This window comes from Vombatus ursinus, unplaced genomic scaffold, assembly GCF_900497805.2.
Source record: "Vombatus ursinus unplaced genomic scaffold, bare-nosed wombat genome assembly UNPS02010548.1, whole genome shotgun sequence".
NCBI lineage: Eukaryota > Metazoa > Chordata > Mammalia > Diprotodontia > Vombatidae > Vombatus > Vombatus ursinus.
In genome coordinates this window covers 11,628,577-11,650,687 of record NW_020950326.1, presented here as the reverse complement: position 1 = coordinate 11,650,687, position 22,111 = coordinate 11,628,577, and the positions used below count along the sequence as shown (strand labels likewise).

The 22,111-nt window shown below is 36.6% G+C and overlaps 1 protein-coding gene across 1 annotated transcript in view; it reads right to left on the bottom strand.

Moving 5' to 3' along the window:
• Window positions 1–21,710, bottom strand: part of CNTNAP5 (contactin associated protein like 5) — an 880,169-nt gene extending 858,459 nt beyond the window's left edge. The window contains exon 1 of the mRNA XM_027854715.1: window positions 21,580–21,710. Within this exon, the coding sequence (XP_027710516.1) occupies window positions 21,580–21,661 (82 nt within the window). The 5' untranslated portion in view covers window positions 21,662–21,710. The remainder of the gene's footprint in view (window positions 1–21,579) is intronic.
• Window positions 21,711–22,111: the final 401 nt, after the last annotated feature.

Sequence of the window (22,111 nt, the reverse complement as noted above, 5' to 3'; positions counted from 1 at the left end):
CAGACTTCCTAATTATCTATAGTTTGAAGAACTCACTGATTTTACTTTATTAAAAAAAAAATGGGAAGATGCTTGCCCACCTGTAGAATTGCAGCACTTCTTTTTCCCATGAATACACACTCACTCACTCACACACACACACAAATACATATATATGCTTGTATGTATATATATATATATATATATATATATGAGCCAGCATATGGGATAGATGAATTTTTGTGCATATGTATGCATACACACACACACACTCATACACACAAGAATTCAGCAATTCCATATGCTAGTTCTTTTAATATCATGCAATGGAATTTATCCAGTCCTTATGACTTAAATTCCCTACCTCCTATATCCAGTATGATTCCTCTCTATCAAACTCAGTCTTAAGAAATCTATAGGAGCAGCTAGGTGATGTAATGGATAGAGCACTGGCCCTGGATTCAGAAGGACCTGAGTTCAAATCCAGCCTCAGACACATAATACTTATGACCCTGGGTAAGTTGCTTAACCCCATTGCCTAACCAAAAAGAAAAAGAAAAGAAAAGAAATATACACAAAAAAAAGCAAAAACAAAAAAATCTTTAGAACATGTCATACTCTGTGTAGTGTTCCCTCATTCATTTTGCTGGTGAGCATATGCTCCCACAATATTTGGGAAAAATATATAGAAGCCATTGATCCATCAGTTTGGCAAATGGAATTTTATTTTGTAAGAAAGAATATGTACTGGATTGAAATACATTACTTCAAATACTGCTGCCTTTTAAATTAAATGGATTACAGTAAAGGTGACATTAGTGGAAGATTAGGCAGAAGAGGACAATGATTGAAGTCCAAAAAGGCAAAGAGATTAGTATTTACAAAACTGAATATTACAGAACTGAATGTTATATTTCTTTGAATTGAAATATGAAGGAAACTTATAAGCACATTCTGTAGAATTATTTTGTACAATTATTTCTAACATGCCTATTTTTTTTTCCTTTCAGAGAGATCTCCTTTTGATAGGTCATCATATTCTGACTTCTAACATATACCGTACAGTGTTAAGCTGTGGGTTGCAACCCCATATGGGGTCGTGAGTCACAGATTAAGAAGTGCTGAAGGGGTTACAAGTGGAAAAAGTTTAAGAAGCCCTGCTGTAGAATTTAAATTCATAATGAAAGTGTACTCTGTAGGATAGTCTGTAATTGCTTTAGTGTTTTAGGGAATGGAGAGATCAGCAAAGTAAAGGATGGCATAAAAAGGCTTCATAGGGCCTGAGCTAGGTTGTCAAACCTGGCTATCATTTTGAAAATATAAGCCTTGGACCTGGACCAGGGGAATAACAAAAATGAAGTCTGAAAAGAAGGAAAATGCATGCAATGTTAGCTAGGGCTAGTGAGGAGATAAGATTGATGAGAGCCAAGGTTCATGCTGGGAAATGCTGGGAGACAAAGTCTGATAAATGCTGACAAACAAAGTTTACCCATTGGTAGAACAGGACCAGGATATAGAGAGCCTTAAAAACAGAAAATATCACTAAAGATTATTTATATGGCTCTCAGATTTTAAGTATAAAATTTACATTTCTGTAATAACCAAACATCTCACTTCTGTGTAAGCTTCCAAATATCACTCATGAGTCAATTATCATGGTAATGTAAGAAATAGAGTGTTATATTGTCTCCTGAGTACTTCATGCTGAGAGGATTGCTGACAAACAAGACCCAGAAAATGTTAAAAGAGTAGAGGAAGGCCTCTAGAATGTTCAGTAGATTTATTGGAGGATAGAGTATATGGGTGGCACACTGGGCATAGAGTCAAGAAAACCTGAGTTTAAACTCTGCTTCAGACATTTACTGACTATGTAAACCTGGGCAATTCACCCAACCTCTTTCAGTCTTATTTTCCTCATCTGTTAAATGAGAGTGTTGGAATCAATGGACCGCTAAGATCCTATCTGTCATCATGAGATAAAACAGAATGAAAAGTTTGGATGGGTTGTGAGCTGCATCATAGGATGAAATGACAAAGTGAGGAGATGGCAGATACCCTGAAGTATTGACAAATGAGAATATACCCAAAGGTGGGCAATAGAAATGGTGGAGAGAAAATGTTACATGAAGAATGGTTAGGGAAAGTAGAGACATTTAGGCTGGATAAGAAAAGACCCAAGGCAGTGTGACAGTGGATAAAGAGATGGCCTTGGAGCCAGGAAGTTATTGTTGTTTAGCTGTTGCAGACCCTTCTGACACTTCATGATCCCATTTAGGGTTTGTTTGTTTTTTGTTTTGTTTTGTTTTGTTTTTTTAGCAAAGATACTGTAGTGGTTTGCCATTTCCTTCTCCAGCTCATTTTGTAGGTGAGGAAACTGAGGCAAACAGGGTTAAGTGACATGCCCAGGGTCACACAGCTAGTCAGTGTCTAAGGCTGGATTTCAACTCATGAACATGACTCTTCCTGACTACAGACCCAGCACTCTATGTGCTGTGCCACCTACCTTGGAGCCAGGAAGACCTACATTCAAGTTTCCCCCCACCCTGAAAGATACTTATGGGGCCTGGGAAAAACCAACTGGTCTCCCAGTGCATGAATCAACTATATAAGAATATCAGTTACAGAGGTGTTGATCTGTGAAGGCAAAGAGAAGAGAAGGTGTTGACCTACAAAGGTTAAGAGAGTTTATTCACTAAACCAATTAGAGCATAGGTCTAATCTTTATCGCTAAGAGAAAAAATAAAAAGAGAAAGATGATAATAATCTTTGAATATTTGAATGGCTACCATGTGGAAAAGTGAAGAGAGCTCTGTGTGTTGCCCCATAAGGTTGTGGAAATGAACAATGTGTGGAAGTTAGAATATATCAAAAGAGAACTTAAAATTAGAGCTTTATAAAAATGAAGGCTGACTCGTGATGTACTTAGTTCCCTGTCTTTGGAGATGTTGAAATAGAAGTTAGTAATGCAGTTAGTAAAGTAAGAAAAATCATAAAAGAGATTTCTCTACTCTGTAGGAGGTTGGCCTAAATAATCTCTGAGGTCCTTCCAACTCTAAGGTGTGAGATTCTGTGATATTTTGAAGCCTACTTGGTGTTATCATCAGTCATTTACTAGAAGTTAAGCCAAGACTTATTCTTACTGGAAGGTCAAATTAGTAATTATATTTCCTTTAGAAAGAATTATTACTTCCTATAAAAGGAAATAGGAAAAAAGAAAAAGAGAAGAATTAATGGAGATAGTCGACCAAGCTTGCAGCCTACTTGAATTTTAGACTTTGAGGTGTTTTAATCAGAAAATGACATCCAAACAGATAATTTTATGACATTTCCAGAGATATCTCATGATGCAATATCAGAAGACACCTGCAGAATTAGGGTTTGTTACCTCCAGAATTCACAGAGGAAGTTTTATAGGGACAACAAAAGAGAAAAATCAGGCAACTACATAAAAGCCTGGCAATTTCATGCATTTATTCACATATTTTTGTGTTTGATTGCTTGTTCGTTGCTTCAGTTCCAGCACTGGCAGCCTTAAAGTGACTGCCAAATGGGCCTGTCCAGATTCTTGCCAGCAATAGATGGGCAGTTTCTGCCACCAAGACCCTAGGGAAAAATGCAAAGATAGTTCAAGTTTGTCTCTATGGTTAGAGAGTGCCTTCTTTCTAATCTCGGGCTGTCTGTCCAAAGACCCTCATTTTAGCGTCTGACTCCAGTCTGCCCTCCTGAAAGAGTACTGCATGCTCCCAAACTCCTTCTCCTATTTCCACTATCAGAAAAAAATTCTGTAGTCAAAATGTTAGATCTAGTAGAGACCTTAGTGGTCATTTTATCCAAGCCCCTTATTTTGTGGATGAGAAAAGAGGTCCAGAGACATGAAGGAACTTGACAATTCATACAACCAGTAAGTAGAAGACTTGGGAATTGGAGCAAGATTTTCTGAGTCTTTTCTTCTTTCTCTCAGTTTTCAGTGTCTGGAGAACGCTCATAGCACGTTATTCATGTCATACAATTTCATACTCTTTGCTGTATTGTACTTATATATGACCACCTCTACTGCCTTCCTTGTGCCCTACCTTCAACCTACTGCCTCACATTAGATTTTAATCTTCCTGAGAGAAGAGGCCATATTTCAATAAGGTTGTCTTTCTCCCATTGCCCAGCATATGTTAGTGCTGTTTTCTGAATTAAATAAACTTTGGGAGGAAAAACTTGGATTATCTGATTAAATTATAATCTTCATGGTATAGTGGATAGAGTGCTGCCACTTCCTTGGAGGACAGAACTAGTAAAAGTGCTAAAATGAAGGTTTTGGAAATCAAAAGGGCATGGATTCATAGACAGAGAGCTGAAAGGACCTCAGAGGCCTCTGAGTACAGCATCCTTGTGTTACAGATAAAGAAACTGAGGGATAGGGAGTTTAAGCTGTTGCCCAAGTTAATAAGGTGGTAAATGTCAGAGGTAGAATTTGAACTCAAGTCCTCATTTTATGTACAAGGAAGTTAATCTCAGAGAAGCTAAGTGGTTTAACCAAAGTCACAGAGTTTTAGAACTGCTACTAGAAAGCAGGCTTGCTGAATTTCAATTCAGTATATTCTCTATTCTTGTTTCCTCTCTAGCTACCACTAAAGGGTGACTAAGTTTAACTTTACCATTGGTATTTGAATTTTTTTAAATGACCAGAACACTTGACCTAGTGTCAGGAAGACCTGAGTTTGGATCTTTGTTGTGAAATTCTGGACAAGTCACTCAGCTTATCTGTCCCTCAGTTTCTTCATATGCAAAACAAGGGGTTTGGATCTGATAGCCCCTGAAAACTTTCAGACTATATGATCCTGAAATGAACCTGTTTAGTCCAAATGATTCTTGAATTGGTGAAACAGACTTGATGATTAATTATGGCAAAGATGATGATAGGTACTTTTCAGTGTTCTTACCTATTTCTCCTAGATAACCTTCCCAGGCATGAGAAGAGCAGTGATCAGTTACTAGGCACCCCAATTTTGAAAGGTTTCTAGCCTCTGCTTTAGCACTTTCTAATTTGGAGTAAATATAAGAATACAGTAGCCAAAAAGTGGAATTTTCATTTTCCAAATTGAACCCAATCCAGAAGAGAAAGCGGCCTTCCACACAAATGAAGTGATGTCATCACCTCCTTGACATAACCACATTGTACTCAGATAAAAGCACTCAATAAATCAAATTGTATTTGCCAACCAAAATTAATATTCATGTAGAAAACATAGAAGCCTTTACCCCAAACAGTATATTGATTAGAATAAAAACATCAATGGAGTTCTACATTTTCTCTCTGAATTGATTTTGTTTCACTTGCTTAGCTATTCCCTGGATTAGCTTTACTAATAAATGTGCACAGGGGTTTATTCCCCTCAGTGTGAAGCCACAGATTGAGCCTAATTATGGTCTCCTGTCATAAGTCCAAATCTTTTGTCAGGCACTCAAAGGCTTGGAAGGATTTGCCAAGGTGACAACTAAACGAATAATCCATCTTGTCTGTAAAGGACAAAGACATAAACACATTGTGTTAGGAAGTTTTTGTCATTAGAAATAGAGAGTGTTCTATAACAAAAGGCATATCTTGTAAATATTATGTTTTTATTTAAATACTTTGCCCATTTTATAATGTGATTGACATAGCTGTTCTGTTAATGCTGACACATGGTTCATTGCATAAATTACTACTAGTCTTCCACTAAAATAACTGCAGTACTGTGGAGAAAAATCAACGGGAGGATTTCTATTACAGAATCACATTTTTAGAAACAACTTAAACCTAGTTTGATTTATGAAATAACTGTGAATAAGTGGTCCTGCCTACTGCTAAGTAACAAGTGGACAGTTATTAAACACACATACACACATACACACACACACACACACACACACACACACAAATGGGCTCCTATATACAGTTGACACTGTATTGGGTTATTTCAAAACAGCAAATCAATACTCTCAAAAAGAATCACCTTATAACTGTCTGCCTCTTCTTGTATTTTTTCATTTATTTAGATAACTGCTAAAGTTGCTTCCTGTTTCTGGGGTGACAATATCCTATCCTAAATAAATTATCAAACCAAGGTGCTTATTTATCCAAGGTGACTTATTATCTATAAGCCCAAGTACCACCACCAAACTACAAAAACTGTGTGCACACATACACAAATGCACACATGCACACAGACACACAGACACACAGACACGCTTTTATATTACTGAAATGTCAAACAGGTTATGCTGAAGTTTAGCTTTTAGTCTGTTATGTTGCAAGAAGAATATGAGAGAGTTATGCATTTACAAGTAGAATCTAAGGGACAGAGTTAAATCAGAATATAAGCCCTTTTACCTGGTACTCTTAACAATGCAGCTCAATAGTGGAGAGGTTAAAACAGTAGGAGTATTCCTATTTCCCTCCCAGATAACATTCATCCATCCCACTGGCAGACAATATTACATTTCAGTAAATGAATAAATATTAACTTCCATCTGAATGTCTATTTCAATTTGTTATCCAGAAGGGTAAATACTCACTGAGGTGACATCCAAGTCAATATTGACCTTGAGGAATAATAAATCTCGACATTCCCTGGAATAAGAGTTTCACATAAAGGCTATACATACAACTCAATTAGTAATATTAACTTCAAAATAATAGTATAAAACAATTGATTCCCCCAAATATATCACAGTCTAATCTTCAGGGAATCTGGCAATCCTAACTCCTCCCTCTCCACTTTCTTATTGTGATGTGGAGGTGATGCTGGGTTGTTAAAGTAATCATCATTGAAACTCAAAGACTATATAGGTGCTATATTGAGTTTGGGTAAAATCTGTGGATAGTGGTTCAGCTAGAGATGGTATGTTTGGTGTCCAGGAACTGACCTAGCTCAAGGCATAAAGGCTTATCTCTGAAAGTAATGTTTTTCAATATGCATTGGTGAAGGAACTTTGAAATCACTGACCCTGGAAGTATTCTATAGGAAAGATATACTTTTTCTTTGGGTTTCTGTCTCTCTATTCTCTCTCTGTCTCTCTCTCTCTCTCTGTCTCTCTCTCTCTCTCTTTTACTCTTTCTCTCTTTCTCTCTCTCTCTCCATGTGCAATACCAGTGAAAGTTCTTCATTGGGTAAGGTCATACGTCTACTAACAATCACAGATAAGTAGAGGAAGAATACCAATAGAGAGACTTTCACTACTCTCAGTAACATTGTTAATAACTGTAATTACAGAGAAAGTGACAAAACGAGTGATGCTGCTTAATACTAACTGTCTTCTGGTCTCTGCTTCCTTTTAATTGGTCAGATATTGCATGACTGCTACTGTGCTTCCATCATTTCACAAAAACAAAACAAAACAAAACAAAACAAAACAAAACAAAACAAAACACCTCAGGACTATTTTTATTAGGTCTTAACAGTATGCCACAGATATTTTTTAAATAGTCATAGATAAAAATTAGAGAATACATAATAGTTGCAAATGAAAAATAACCTTGATTTGTTTTTGTCCAAACCTAGACACTTACTTAAATAGTTTAACCCCTTGGCCTCCATAACATTTACTGACTTCGATCCAAAGATATAAAGTCTGAATATATACAATGTGAATTGAGGAAATGTGAAAGCCATTACTTGGTCCACTACCTAACCCTGGTTTGGTGAGAGATGTGGCTACATTCTATAGACTGATGACTAGGTAAGTTAGTTGGAATGGAAAAAGAGAGAACAGAAAGTATAAAACTGATGAAGAATTATAATTACTGACGAGAAAGAGGTCTGCAACACCTAGATGGAAACACAAGGATAAACACCACTTTTCTTGAAGATAACTTTTGTTCATTGACATTTCCTTCTAGGGAGGGGTCAGGGTGGCATCTAGGACTGATTACTGTGTGACATTTGGGAAGGAACAATAACTGGGGACAAAAGGACAATATAATGTGACTTAGAGGATATAATGTGCTATGTCCAGGGTTTTATAAATAGATTTAGATTACATCAAAAAGTGTATCCTGTCTATTAATGAGCTTTGAGATGATGTAGATGAATCTGCTACCTCATAGAAAGTAGTGGGCTTATTGTTTTTACTATTATTTTGTTATAGTGTGTGTGTGTGTGTGTGTATGTGTGTGTGCATGCACGCATACATGTGTGTGCAGGGGTAAGAGAGAGAACACATGAGAGATAAAGATTCTAGACTTAATAATAATCAGGATCTTCAGGGCTTAGATATAATGCTAAAAGACAGAAGTGGCCAGAAAAATAGTATGGGCAGGCAGCCTCCAATGAAGTACGATTCCAAGTATGTCTACTTCCTACCTCAATCAATCTTACACTTGATGGTTTAAATTCCAGTAATAGGGTATCACTGTTTGAAATAAAGATATTTTGTTCTGTTAAATGCTAATGTTAACATCAGGGGTTAGAGTCAAGATGGAAGAGAAAAAGGCAGGAACTTCAAGCTTTCCCAAATCCCACTCCAAATAAATTTAAATAATTCCTCAAAATAAATTCTCGAGAGGCAGAAGGTCTGCAGGAAAGGTCTGTCTCATGGGGATGAGAGTGGAGTGTAGTTTGACATAGACTGCAACAGTGTAGGCGAAACCCCAGCAGAACAACAGAAGGTCTTGGGGGTGACTGAATCAGCCACAGCAGCTGTGGCAGCCATGGCTTCTGGTGCTCTCAGCCCTCAGATGGTAAGGGGGTTAGACAAATGGTCAAAAGAAGATTACAAGGGTCACTTTGTTGGCACTGGGCATATGAGTCTGTTGCACTGCCCATATAGGGATACAAGTGTTAGTCCTGAGTCACAGTCCCAAGGTGAATAGGAGCAAGAACACATTAGATAGAGCTTGTAGCTGCAGAGCAATTGTGACCCTGGCAACAGTTCCAGGGTGGAAAAGAGTGCTTGTAGTTGCTCACAGACCAGAGCATAGGCAAGGAGAGTAGTAAACAAATCTCTCCTTAGACCATACCATCTTTGAAGAACTGAAATTTATAGAATCCCAGAATTACCTCTGAAAACTGCTGCATAAAAAAACCTGAAGTTTGTGACAGTGTCACCTCCACCTTGGGAATAGAGCTCAACTTTAACATCAAATTAAAAGTCAAGAATTAGCCTGGAAAAATGAGCAAACAAAAGAACCTTACCATGGAGAGTTACTATGGTGACAGGGAAGATCAGAATACAAACTCAGAAGAAGACAATAAAGTTAAAATTGCTACATCAAAAGCCTCAAAGAAAATTGTGAATGGGTCTGAGGCCAAAGAATTTCTGGGAGAGCTCAAAAAATCAAATAAGAGAAATACAGGAAAAATTAGGTAAAGGAATGAGAGTGAGGTAAGATAATAATGAAAAAAATTGTCAACATATCAATAGCTTGGTAAATAAGGCATAAAACAATAAAGAAGAAAATAACACCTTAAAAATCAGAATAAGTCAAATGGTAAAAGATGCACAAAAATTCACTGAATAGAAGAACTCCTTAAAAAGTAGAATTGGCCATATAGAAAAGAAGGGACAGAAGCTCACTGATGAAAATTCTTTAAAAATTAGAATTGGGCAAGTGGAAGCTAATGACTTTATGTGAGATAAAGAAACAATAAAACAAAATCAAAAGAATGAAAGAATAGAAGAAAATATGAAAAATCTTTTTGGGAAAAAAACTGATCTAAGAAATAGATCCAGGAGAGATAATTTTAGAATTATTAAACTATTTGAAAGCTGTGTTTAAAAAGAAAAAGAACTTAGATATCATCTTTCAAGAATATATCAAAGAAAACTGCCCTAATATTCTAGAACCAGAGGATAAAATAGAAATTGAAAGAATCCTCCAATCACCTTATGAAAGAGATCCCAAAAGGAAAACTTCCAGGAATATTATAGCCAAATTCCAGAGTTCCCAGGTCAAAGAGAAATACTGCAAGCCACCAAAAAGAAATAGTTCAAATATCATGGAGCCACAGTATGGATAACAGAAGTTTTAGCACTTTTATATTGAAGCAGGAGGGGACTTGGAATTTTATATTTCAGAGGGCAGAGAACCTAGGAGTACAACCAAAAATCACCTATCCAGCAAAACAAAAGTATAATCCTTGGAGGGGGGAGGCAGTTAATAGATATTGGAAGAAATAGGGAAGTTTCAAGCATTCCTGATGAAAAGATCAGAGATAAATAGAAAATTTGATTTTCAGATACAAGACTCAAGAGAAGCATAAAAAGGTAAACAGGAAAGAGAAAATCATAAGAAGTTTAACACAGTTAAACTGTTCACATTCCTACATTGGAAGATTATACATGCAACCCTGAGAACTTTCTCATTATTAGGGCAGTTACAAGGAGAATAGACAAGAGGGGCATGGTGGTGAATTTAATATGATGGGATGATATCTAAAAATAAAATTAAATTAAGGGGTGAAAAGAGGAATGCACTGGGAGAAGGGGGAAAGGAGAGGCAGAATAGAGTAAATTATCTGACATAAAAGAGGTACAAAAGAGTTTTCTAGTGGAGGGAAAGGTGCAGAAAGTGGGAAGGGAAGTGCTTGAACCTTACTGTCATAGGATTTGGCTCAAAGAAGGAATAACATACAACTTAGTTGGATAAAGAACCTATTTTACCCTACAGGAAAGCAGGAGAGGAAAATAAAAGAAGGGGTGGTGGGATTGATAGAGGGAGGGTAGATTAAGGGAGGCAATAGTCAAAAGCGAAACACTTTTGAGGATGGACAGGGTGAAAAAAAGAGAGAAAAAGATTAATAGGGAGAAAATAGGATGGAGGGAAATACATAGTAATCTAGTTTCTCTAATAAATGCCTAATGTCTCAAATATATAGAGAATTGAGTCAAATTTATAAAAAAATGAGTCATTCCCCAATTGATAAATGGTCAAAGGATATGAATAGGCAGTTTTCAGAAGACGAAAACAAAGCTATCTATAGTCATATGAAAAAATGTTCTCAATCACTATCAATTAGACCACAAATTAATATGACTTTGAGGTACCACCCCACACCTATCAAACTGGTTAATATGGAAGAAAACAAAAATGACAAGTGTTGGAGGACATGTGGGAATATTTCAATTTCAATATTTCAATTGATTCACTGTTGCAATTGTGAACTGACCTAACCATTCTGGAGAGCAATTTGGAAGTATGCCCAAAGGACAACCAAAGTGTATACTTTTTGATCCAGCAATACCACTAGTAGATCTGTATCCCAAAGAAATAAAAAAACAAAAAGGAAAAGGCCTATAAGTACAAAAACATTTATAGCAACTCTTAGAAAGTGTTGGCAAAGAATCAGAAATTGAAGGGATGCCCATCTATTGGGGAATGGTTGAATAAGTTGTGGTATATGAGTGTGTTGGAATATTATTGTATTAAAAGAAATGACAAGTAGGATGGTTTTAAAAAACTGGAAATACTTACATGATGTAATACAAAATGAAATGAGCATAACTAAAATAACATTGAACACAGGAACAGCAATATTTCATTATGATCAACTGTTAATGACTTAGCTATTCTCAGCAATGCAACTTAAGACATTTCTGAAGGACTTGTGATGAAAAATGTTATCCATTTCCAGAGAAAGAACTGATGGAGTTTAAATTCAGATTGAAGCATATTCTTTTTTTTTATTTTATTTTTGTCTGGTTTTTTTTGGCCATGTTTTATTTTACAACATGACTAATATGGAAATATTTTTTTCATGACAGCACATGTATAATCTATATAAAATTGCATGCCTTCTCAAGGATGAGAGGAAAGGTAGGAAGGATGAGAATTTGGAACTCAAAATTAAAAAAAAACAAAGTTAAAATTGTTTTTACATGTATATGGGGAAAATAAAATATTAAATTTTTAAAATTCTAACCTCCATTGGAGGAATGGATACCTTAGTGGGATCTTCACCTGATAGCTTTTTCACAGGAAAGAGAACATTTTACATCTTGTATGGGAAGTAGAGAGAGAGAATTGAGTAAGGAGAACTAAAGACAACTTTAGTCAATCTCACAATTGTCCCCAGGGCTTGCCTTGCCAAAAGGAACATATCAATAGGCTGTAATCAAATGAGGTAGATCAAACAAAGTGACCCTTTTTAAAACTTTCCATTGTGTCTGTCCACTAGACTCTCCTCCTTTCAGTTATTATATAATACACATATACATACATGTATATACACACGTATACATATATACATGTGTATGAGTATGTGTGTGTATGTGTGTGTGAATCAGTTATGTGATATATGGTAATATATATATATATGTAGATAGATGATAGCTAGATGGTGCAGTGCCTAGAGTTCTGGTCCTGCAGTTAGGAAGACCCACATTTAAATCTGGCCTTAGACACTAGCTGTCTGAGCATTTGCAAGTTACCTAACCTTGTTTGCCTCAGTTTTCTCATGTGTAAAAAAGGACCTAGAGAAGGATATGGCAAACCACTCCAGTATCTTCGTCAAGAAAATTCTTAACGGAGTCATGAAGTATCTGACATGACTAAATAACAACAACAAATATAGACAGATAGACAGACAGATATATATATATATAAACATACATTCATACACACATATATGTATAGATATAGATATGTGTATATATATATATATATATATATATATACAGTCATCCCTACTACATTGCAACTTTCCCCATTGTAGTTTAGATACAATGTGGGTCAGCATGAGAAATTAAATGGAAAATTTTGGGGAGTTTTGAGGAAGCCACAGATAGGCCAGCAGACAACACAGAAAAACATTTAGAATTTCAGAAATGCATAAAATATATGTATAGCATTGCATAACATCAACCTATTTTATCTCTTAATACCATAATAATTCAAACTTCTTCTCTGGTACAAAGAGAGGGCCAAAACATTTTACACAGATTTTCCAGGTTACGGGTGTGCCTCACCCCTAACCCCTACAATGTGGAAGGGATATACATATGTGTGTATGTACACACACACACACACACACACACACACACACACACACACACACACAATTTTTGGTACAGTGTTCTTTCTTAACAAACTAGTTCTTCGGATTCTTAAACTCACTCCTTAAAATCTGCTTTCCCTTCTCATCATCAACTCTCTTAATTTCCTCTCCCTAATCCCCTTCACATATGTGTGTGTATATATGTATATGTATATATATGTGTATGTATATGTACATACACATAAACACACATAGAGTGAGAGAGAGACAGAAAGAAGCAGTTTAGTGTAGTGAGGGGAAAGCACCTTATGATGCGTCATGACATTGGGATTCTATCCCTTGATGCTGCCACATACTAGATATATGACCATGAACAACTCACTTCAGTCAGTAGACCCTAATTTCCTCTTTTGTGCAATGAAGATTCAGATGATTTTTAAGTTCCCACCATTGCCAGGATTCTATGATCTCTATTAAAAATGAAAACAAAAACAAAAACATGCTCCGCAATGGATCCTACTTGATTGGGGAACAGGGAGAAACCACTGTATCACTTTTCTACTTTCTCCACCTCTGTATGTCTTTTAAGCATTAGCTGGAATAATTTTTTAAACCCTCCTGATTTGTTTCAATTACTACCAGAAGGTGAGTTAAATATCCTCTCTCCCGTACCAGTTTTATTGTATTTTGCTCTTCAGTTTGGTAGTAGTTTGAGTGTTCTTGTTTGTTGGTTTTCTCAATAAGGTGCTTTTTTGAATTTTCTTATCTTTGGTGTCTTTTTATGAGGTAGAGTCTTACTAAATTTAGTGTTCAATTCCATGCAGCACACACCTCAGTACTGATGCTGTACTCAACTGTAGTCTAGGCACAAAGGAAGAAATCAAATACTTTAGAATGATTCCAACACATGTTGCTCTAACTTGAGTTGAGGTTTGAAAACTATGTCATCATTCTCTCTTTTGGGACAAATGAAGTTGCTTCTCCATTTTTTTTTTATTTTGGCAGTCAGTCAGCTTTCTTATTATACAAGGGAAGGGTCCATACTGCTCCATTTTATCTTTCCTTGAAAATGGAAAATTGAACTCCAAAGGAGAAATAATCACACGACCTACATTTAGAGAATGGTTTGTTTTAGAAGTTCCACCCTTTAGATGTTTGAGGAAGACTGCTTCTTAGTAATGGGAAACCCCTATTCCTTTTATTCAAGTTGGATACATGTAAAATGCTATTCCTTACACATGCAAAATTGAGAACATAGAAGTGTCAATCTTTGACAACATTACTTTTTCCCTGCTTTACCCTTTCCCTCCAAAGAAAGTTGTAGTTTGAAGATCACTGGACGAAGAGTTAAGAAAGCTGAGTTTAAATTTCTGTTTCAATACTTACTAGTTATGCAATTGGTGGGAAATCATTTAACCTCTCTGGGCTCAATTTTCTCATTTATAAAATGGGCATAGCAAAACCTGCATTACCTAACTCAAAGGATTGTTATGAAGAAAGTGCTTTGGCAGATTAAAATAATATGTAAAAATGTGTATATTATCTTTGCCATTCTCAGGGAACCCAGGAGTTCCTCCTCAGTCAACATCTAGGTGTTTTATATTTCACTTATATATTAGTTTAAAGGTAAGTTGCTGTATTTCCTTCATTAGAGTTATGCCTATTCTAATCCTAATTGATAAGAGCATTAAGTCATTGTAATTGGTGTTAGATAAAGTGGTGGGAGACATATTTTGAGGGACAAGTGGGTTTTCTCAGGCATACAAAAAACACATTATGTAGCCCACTCCACCCATGCATAAGGCCAGTTCTGGTAATCCAATGTTCTGGAGGAATTAATTTTTATTGCATATGTCCATGTGGGTACATCAGTTTAGCATTTTAATCAAATAGGCTTTTCACTAATCCTCTTTTGTTCTCATATCATTAATATAATCATTAGCTCAAGAAGAAACCATTTGCCAAATCCAAGCAAAATGTGTAAAAACTTCATGAGAGTGGGGAGAGAGAGAGAAAGAGAGGGAGAGAGAGAAGAGAGAGAGAGGGAAAGGAAAGGAAAAGGGGAGTAGGTAGGGGTGGGAGGGAGGAAGAGAGAGAGAGAAGAAGAAGAGAGGGAGGGAGGGAAAGAGAGAGAGAAAAAGAGAGTGTGTGTATTGCATACACACACACATTTAGAGAATAATGCCTTAGGACTAACACCTACATAACATCTGTCCATCAGGAAAATTTCCTTTGACTGGTATCTGCCTTGGAGTGTCTTCTGAGGGATTTTGCTGCTTCCAAGGGTGGGTAGTTAAAAATAATGTACATCATGAACAATGTTTTGGCATTTCCCTTCACTTTCTTTCTAGCTTCTGCATTACTGTTGTCATCTCTTAAAACTCAATCAATTCAGATGATCCGGTGAACAGATGGCATTAATCAACCCTCAAGAATAGGCACAAAAGCAATTAGAAATACAGAGACACCAAATTGATGCCAGCAAATCAATTATCGATGATAGAAAATCAACATGGCACCCCAGCTTCTTATGTTACTATCTCCACCAAGCATGCCCCTGATCCTGGTAATGATGCTCTGGCTTACTTACTTTCCAGCAGAGGGATAAGAATGAGGATGTTCAGGTTTAATTACACATTCCTTAATGACTAGTCTTCACTTTGCTGACAAAAAAGCCAGCATAATTTAGGGGCTGGAGGATCCATCAGGATGATGGATCTAGACAACATACGCTATACAATGTCATGCAAATATGAAATACAGTGCACTGAGAATACAGTAGTTTGGTATTCCCAGAGAAGAACTTCATTTAAAAAAACAGAACATCTTTGCTCACATCTATAGCTCTCATTTGTCAAAATGAATGGAGGCAGTCATTGAAACATTTGAAAATTCATGGTGTTGCCTTCAGTGAGCTCAGAAGTTTGTATCTCACTCTGTCTTAAGGAACCTGGCTGCTGTTTTCCCCCTTGCATTATGTAATGGTAGACCCGATCGAACTTTGTGCATGACCAAAAAAGCTACCTATCTTCATATAGCACTGGTATTTGAGTCACATCTCAGAAATGTTTTAAAGCAGGATGCTGAAGCTCTATACATCATCCCTGGGGTTCATGACCCAGGAATATTTCATAACAAGGTTCTTAGGGGACGTTGCTAACTAAGCCCCATGGGATGGGATTTAAAACAGTGCTACCTCACACTGACTAGGGCAGCATAACAAACTATGTCTCTATAAGTTCCACTATATTTTCCAGGCTACATAGTAAATGCTCATTAAAATTTTATAAAGCAAGTTAAAAAAATTAGCTCAAACTTGGCACTGAGGTCTGATGGTTGAAAAGGATTTCTCTTTTAGTAGCAAATGAACTTTTAACACATAAATAAGAAATCAAGCATGCTCTCATAAGAGGAAAGTTATGAAAGCAGCAATTCAGCATGCCTATATTTCATGAGCAATTCCTTAATTTTTATGAATATAGGTGAAATAGTTGTACTTCTGTTACTTTGTATTTCAAATAATAGCAACTGTGATGATAAAAATAACAACAGAAGGTCACCTTTACATGATCCTTTATACTAAACAACAACCACACAAAGGTGGTATGGCAAGAATTTTTGTGGCCATTTTACATACAGGAAAATTGAAGATCAGTGATGTCCAGGGTCAGATGGCTAGTAAATGGTATATCACACACTCTTGACTCCAAGTCTATTGCTCTTTCCAGTATATAGACATAAAGTATTATCAATAACTGACCTCTCAGTACACTTAGGGTCACTACAAATAATAACTGTTATTTTGTATAAAATAAGACTCTCTGCTACCAGCTGGATTGTAGAGACTTTTGCTTATAAAGAGTTGAAAATGGGAAGGTTCTTTTCCTTAGAATCTGTTGTCAAATGGAAGCCAGTAGGACTGACATCCAAAGGACAGAATCTATATTTAAATTAGTCTGTAGCTGGAAGCAACCTTATATGACAAGGGCACCACCCTCATCTTATGGCAGAAGAAATTGATGTTTAGGGAGGGAAAATAACTTGCCCAAGATCTCACACAAAGTTGATTCCACAATGAGAATAAAAACCCAATCTAATTGACTCAGAGTGCATTTTTTCTGTTTTTTTTTCATACATGATGGAATGTCATTCTTCACTTTAAATATCCTCACTGGATTCTCCTAACTCCAGGCTTGAGGAGCAGCTGTTGGGACAATGTTATGCTTATGTTATAATGAAGTCCCTCCAGTAAATAAACCTTTTTAGACAGAATCTAAATGGATCCAAACCTCCATCACAACAGATCACAATTTAGTTAGGTTCTGATGTTTTAATAAAAGGAGTTTGGATATTGGACATCACCAAATGAAAACTACAGTGGTAGAATATGTGTGTATGCACACACATATGCATGTACACATACACACATGTTTATACACAGAGATGTGTGTATGCATACATTCATTGTACATATGTGTATATGCACATATAAACGTATGGCTATATCTACACATGCATGCATACATATATACACACACATATCAACATATCAAGGTTGGTCATAAAATTATGGGCAAAAGACAAGCAGATTAGTGATCATACTTCAAAGGGACAGAAATTCTAAATCTTTTAAATTTATATTCATGGAGATTAATGTTCTCATAATTCTTAACTGCATAATAACTTTTCATTTAGTTTAGTTTTCCTGTTAGTATGCAAGTGGAAGTTCATACTAGTGTAGCCATTTAAGTCCATCTCATCATGACAAAAATGTTTCAAATGCATTTGAACATTTACTCACTGACTTCCTTCATTTATGTTGGTCTTTAAATGTCATGTGAAGATGCATGAAGAACTCAGTGATTGCTAAAATGATCATCTCCCTACCCCCTAGGAATTTTGTTTTTGTTTTTCCAGTAATGCTTGTTATTCAGAGGGCTTGTGGATTTCCTTATTTTAAGGTTTAAAATTGTTATCTGCATTTGTTTCTCCAAAATATCTGAAGTGGAGTCCTTCCTTCTCCTCAAAGACAAGGCTAGGTGCCTTCTTAGCATCTCCTTTCTCTCTGCCATTAAGTGTACTTCAGTGTATATAAACAAAGAGTCTTGAAATTTTCAGAAGACTAAGATAAATTTAAGATAATAATAAGGCAAATGGCTTCAATTATTGACATTTATGATTAAAATCCATCTGATAATGCCATTCTTCTTGTTACCATTCACTTTCTTTGCATTTGCTAAGTTAGATGTAATTGTGACAGTAGATGGTATTCTATAGAAAGTAACATTTAAAGTTTTCTTTCAGAATTAAAGGTCATTAGCAACTATTTTTCTTAGAAAATTTATGAAATTTTGTTTTGTACCTTAGTGGATTGAAGCACAAAGTTATTGCATAACCAGACTGTATTCTTATAGCTCACTTATGGCATAAGTAGAACCACAAATCTAGCTCTTTTAACTTTGGATTTTCTTTGGTTTTAGCTTTCTAAGTAATCACATTGTTTCTTCATGGTGTCATGGATTCAGAATTGTAGGTAAAAATGATTTTCTGTTTACTTCTGGGCAATTATCACTACATTTGGAAAATTAACTCATATCCTTAGGGAAAATCCAAAAGTCATGCTTTATAGTTACTTAATATCATGAAAACTTGACATGTTTTTAAAGAGTTTATTGTGATCTCTGTAAATGTCTCCAAATATATCCTCAGTATAGCTTTCTAGTTCAACATGGTTTATTTGATTTTTTTCTTAGTTACAAACTTATAAAACCCATAACTGGGAAAGAATGACCAGATTTATTTTAAGGAATGGGTAACTGAATTTTGACTTGAATTTTAAATAGAGGTTTTTTTTTATGTATAGGCATATGAACAGTACCAAAGCCAGATAGCATTTATTCAAATTAAGTCTCTTTATTATCAGATATGAAGACTCTTTGTGAAATAATTCATAATAAAGAATATTGTCTCAAGGGATTTGAAATATCATTTTGACATGTGGAAAAAGCAAATGTGAGAGGGGAAAAAAAGTTCCTTCCAAAATATTTAGTAGGCTTTCTTTACTAATTTTATTCTATGTGAAAAACAATTTTGGCAGATTTACTCTTTTTTAAGGAAGATCTTCATAATAACTCCATCTCTCAAAAATTGCAATGGGCTACAGTGGTAGATATTGAGATCACTATAACTGGAGGTGTTCAAGCAGAGATTATGTGGGTGACCACTTTACTGAAAACATTTTAGTTAAGATTCATGCTTCAGGTAGATTCTTGGTTTAATTTTCTTTCCAACTCTGGAATTGTAACATTTCACCGTGTGTTTCTAAATACTCAAGTATGCTAGTGGTAAATGACTATAAATGCATATTAAGCCACTGCTCTTTACATTTCAAGAAGATGATGTGTGCACTCCAGAATATAGAGGAGTTAGGGCCAATTGATCTCATAGGCTCATCAAAACTGAGAACCACTGACAAATATGTTCAGGATTAATTCATTGCAAGTAACTCATTTCTCAGTGAATAAATAAATGTTGTACATTATAATAAGAAGATTGCTTATTATGCCTTAATTCTCATTCAAAAATGTTTGGGAAGCTCTATGTGTGTATTAAATAGAAACGTTGATTGGAAACAGAGAAATTAAGTTGTCACTGATGAAATAGTAAAACTCATTTAGTGCAAAGTTTGCTTTTAAATGTTTGAAATTGCTTTATTGCTGCATTAGTAATGACAAGCCTCAGTCTTAAATCCATGCCAGTTAGCATTTATGTACTTTACTAAAACATGATTTGTAATTCAAATAATTTAAAGAAAATGCCTTTCTTTACATCTTTTTTGTCCATTAAAAACTCTCCCACACAAACATGGGCTACCATTGTAGTAACTTCTTGAAAACATTCCCCTTTCTCATTCTCACTTTGATCCTGCATTCAAAGTAGTCAGTTTCTTCATATAGAAAAATATGATATATGGAAAATTCAGCTACTTTTGACACCATACCTTTGCATCATTAAGACAATACTGACCTCTAGTGTTCTAAGAGATAGAAAAATTACCTCAGTACTTAACTTCCTCACACCAATTTCAGTCAAAAGAGATTCTTTTTCTAAGGCACCATGGGATCAATTTCATTTAAACACACACACACACACACACACACACACACACACACACAGGCAAAGCTTCAGTAGATGCTATCCTGTCCCTATTTTCTAACCAATTTTTTTTTTTTTTTTTGCCAGGGGCATCTGAAGTCTTCCTATTAAAGAGACTGACCTCTATCAATTCCTTCTTAGCTTGCAAACTTCAATAAAATCTGTATAAGGGCTTGTGAATAAGCCTTGTGGATTTCTACTGTTCTTAACTTCTGACTAGTGACAAAAGTAATGGTGCTGTCTGGGGTCATCTCAGCTATTTAAAATATGCCTGGTTCTGTTCTTTCTGGATGTGTGTCTTGTCAGGACTACACCTATAATTGGTGTCCTGCTGCACCAAGTGCAGTGAGAAGAAGAAGGAGTTACTTTGGTAGTAATACCCCTCCACCCATTTCAATAGGCATGATTACAATCATGCCATTAGAAGGAACCCTGCCCAAACATTGGAGAAAGGGGTGTGAAAACTTTGGAAAATACTGTAAGATCATCTTATGAAAGCTCAGAGATGGCTTAATTGTGTTCTGCCTCATTTCAGGGATTCCAGAGCATTTGAACTCCATCTTCCCCTGCCTGGGGAGGGAGCTAAGTAGTTGGTCTCCAGCTTCTGAAAGGATTGACAATTCATTCAAGTTTGAGGAACTGGGTTCTTTAAAGACACAACAAGCACAGTGCAAGTGGCAGGATTTCTGGGTGTCCAACCCTCATTGTCATTACACCAAACATTCTGCATTGAATGAGATTAGGTTTTGATTTCTAGAGTATACATTTGTTGGCTTTTCAGGATTGTGTTGTCACAAATATTGGGGGGAGGTCAAATCTCTACCTCCAAAATGGGGCCAGCTTTTGATTGTGCAGCTCAGGTATGCCACTATGTCTCTCCTAAGAGGGATATAATCAAATCATTGTTAAAGAGTGAACAGTGTTAGAGACCCCAAAAGCATTCTGCTGTAGTGGTGGTGGTGGTGGTGGTGGTGGTGGTGGAGGTGGTGGGGTGGATTTTTTTTTAAGCCATATATTGTAGTGCTCTGAGCATACAGCAAATCTAAGCTGCATTCAGAAATCAGCCACTGTCACTGCGAGAGGTGGCTCAGAGAATCTCTCTAATGCTAGCAACCCCAAGTGTCATACAGTCTGAGCCAAGCGCTGTTCTCTGGAGAAGCCGGGTCAGAGGAAAGGTTCTCAGCTAAGGAAGAAACTGGGAGGATAGACTTAGCTTCAAGATAAAAGCAAAGACTTTCAGTTTCCTTAGAACTTTGAATTTTAGCATTTAAAGACAAGGGACCTAGCAAAGCTGGTGAATCTAAACATAGCTAACTTTTAGAATGATTTGAGTAAGAGATCCACACCTATTGGCACCTTCTCTCCTAACCGAGTAAGAGAAGCAAAAATAAGATATATACAGAAGGTGGCTAACTGGCCGTCCTAACGCCAGTTTCCCCCCATCTCCCAGCTCCTTTCCGTGACCCTGGCTACTTACAGTTTGTAGCTGTAGATCCTATATGCCACAAGACGGAGAATAGTAAAGTCAAAACGCTGGCCAGTGAGGGTACAGAATCCATTTCCCTCAAGCGGTCTCTCCCAATTTAATCCCGAATTTCGCAGGGACCAGTCGAGCTTCCTATTTTCTCTCTAGCCTCTGCACAGTGTTCCCCCCACCCACCCCGACCCACCCCCCCTTTTCCAGTCACTAGCTTGTTCACTCCATCCCGAGCCCAGCCACATAAGACCAAAATGGTCACTGGGGGTCTTGCCTCTCCTCCTCCTCCTTGCCCTCCTCCTCGGGCTACTGGGCTTCTGCTGCAACTGCTGTTCGTCCTTCTTCCTCTTCTTCCTCTTCCCCCACTCCTTAAAGGTGTAAACCCCAACCGAACTGCAGCAACAAGCGCTGCTGGGATCTACTGGCAGCGGAATCCACCTCCTGGCTAGGAGGGCTGGAATCAGCACTCGGGCGGTGTACAGCTCCTTATAGGCAAGTGGGGTGGTGCTGCACCGCCTCCTTGTCCTGGAGA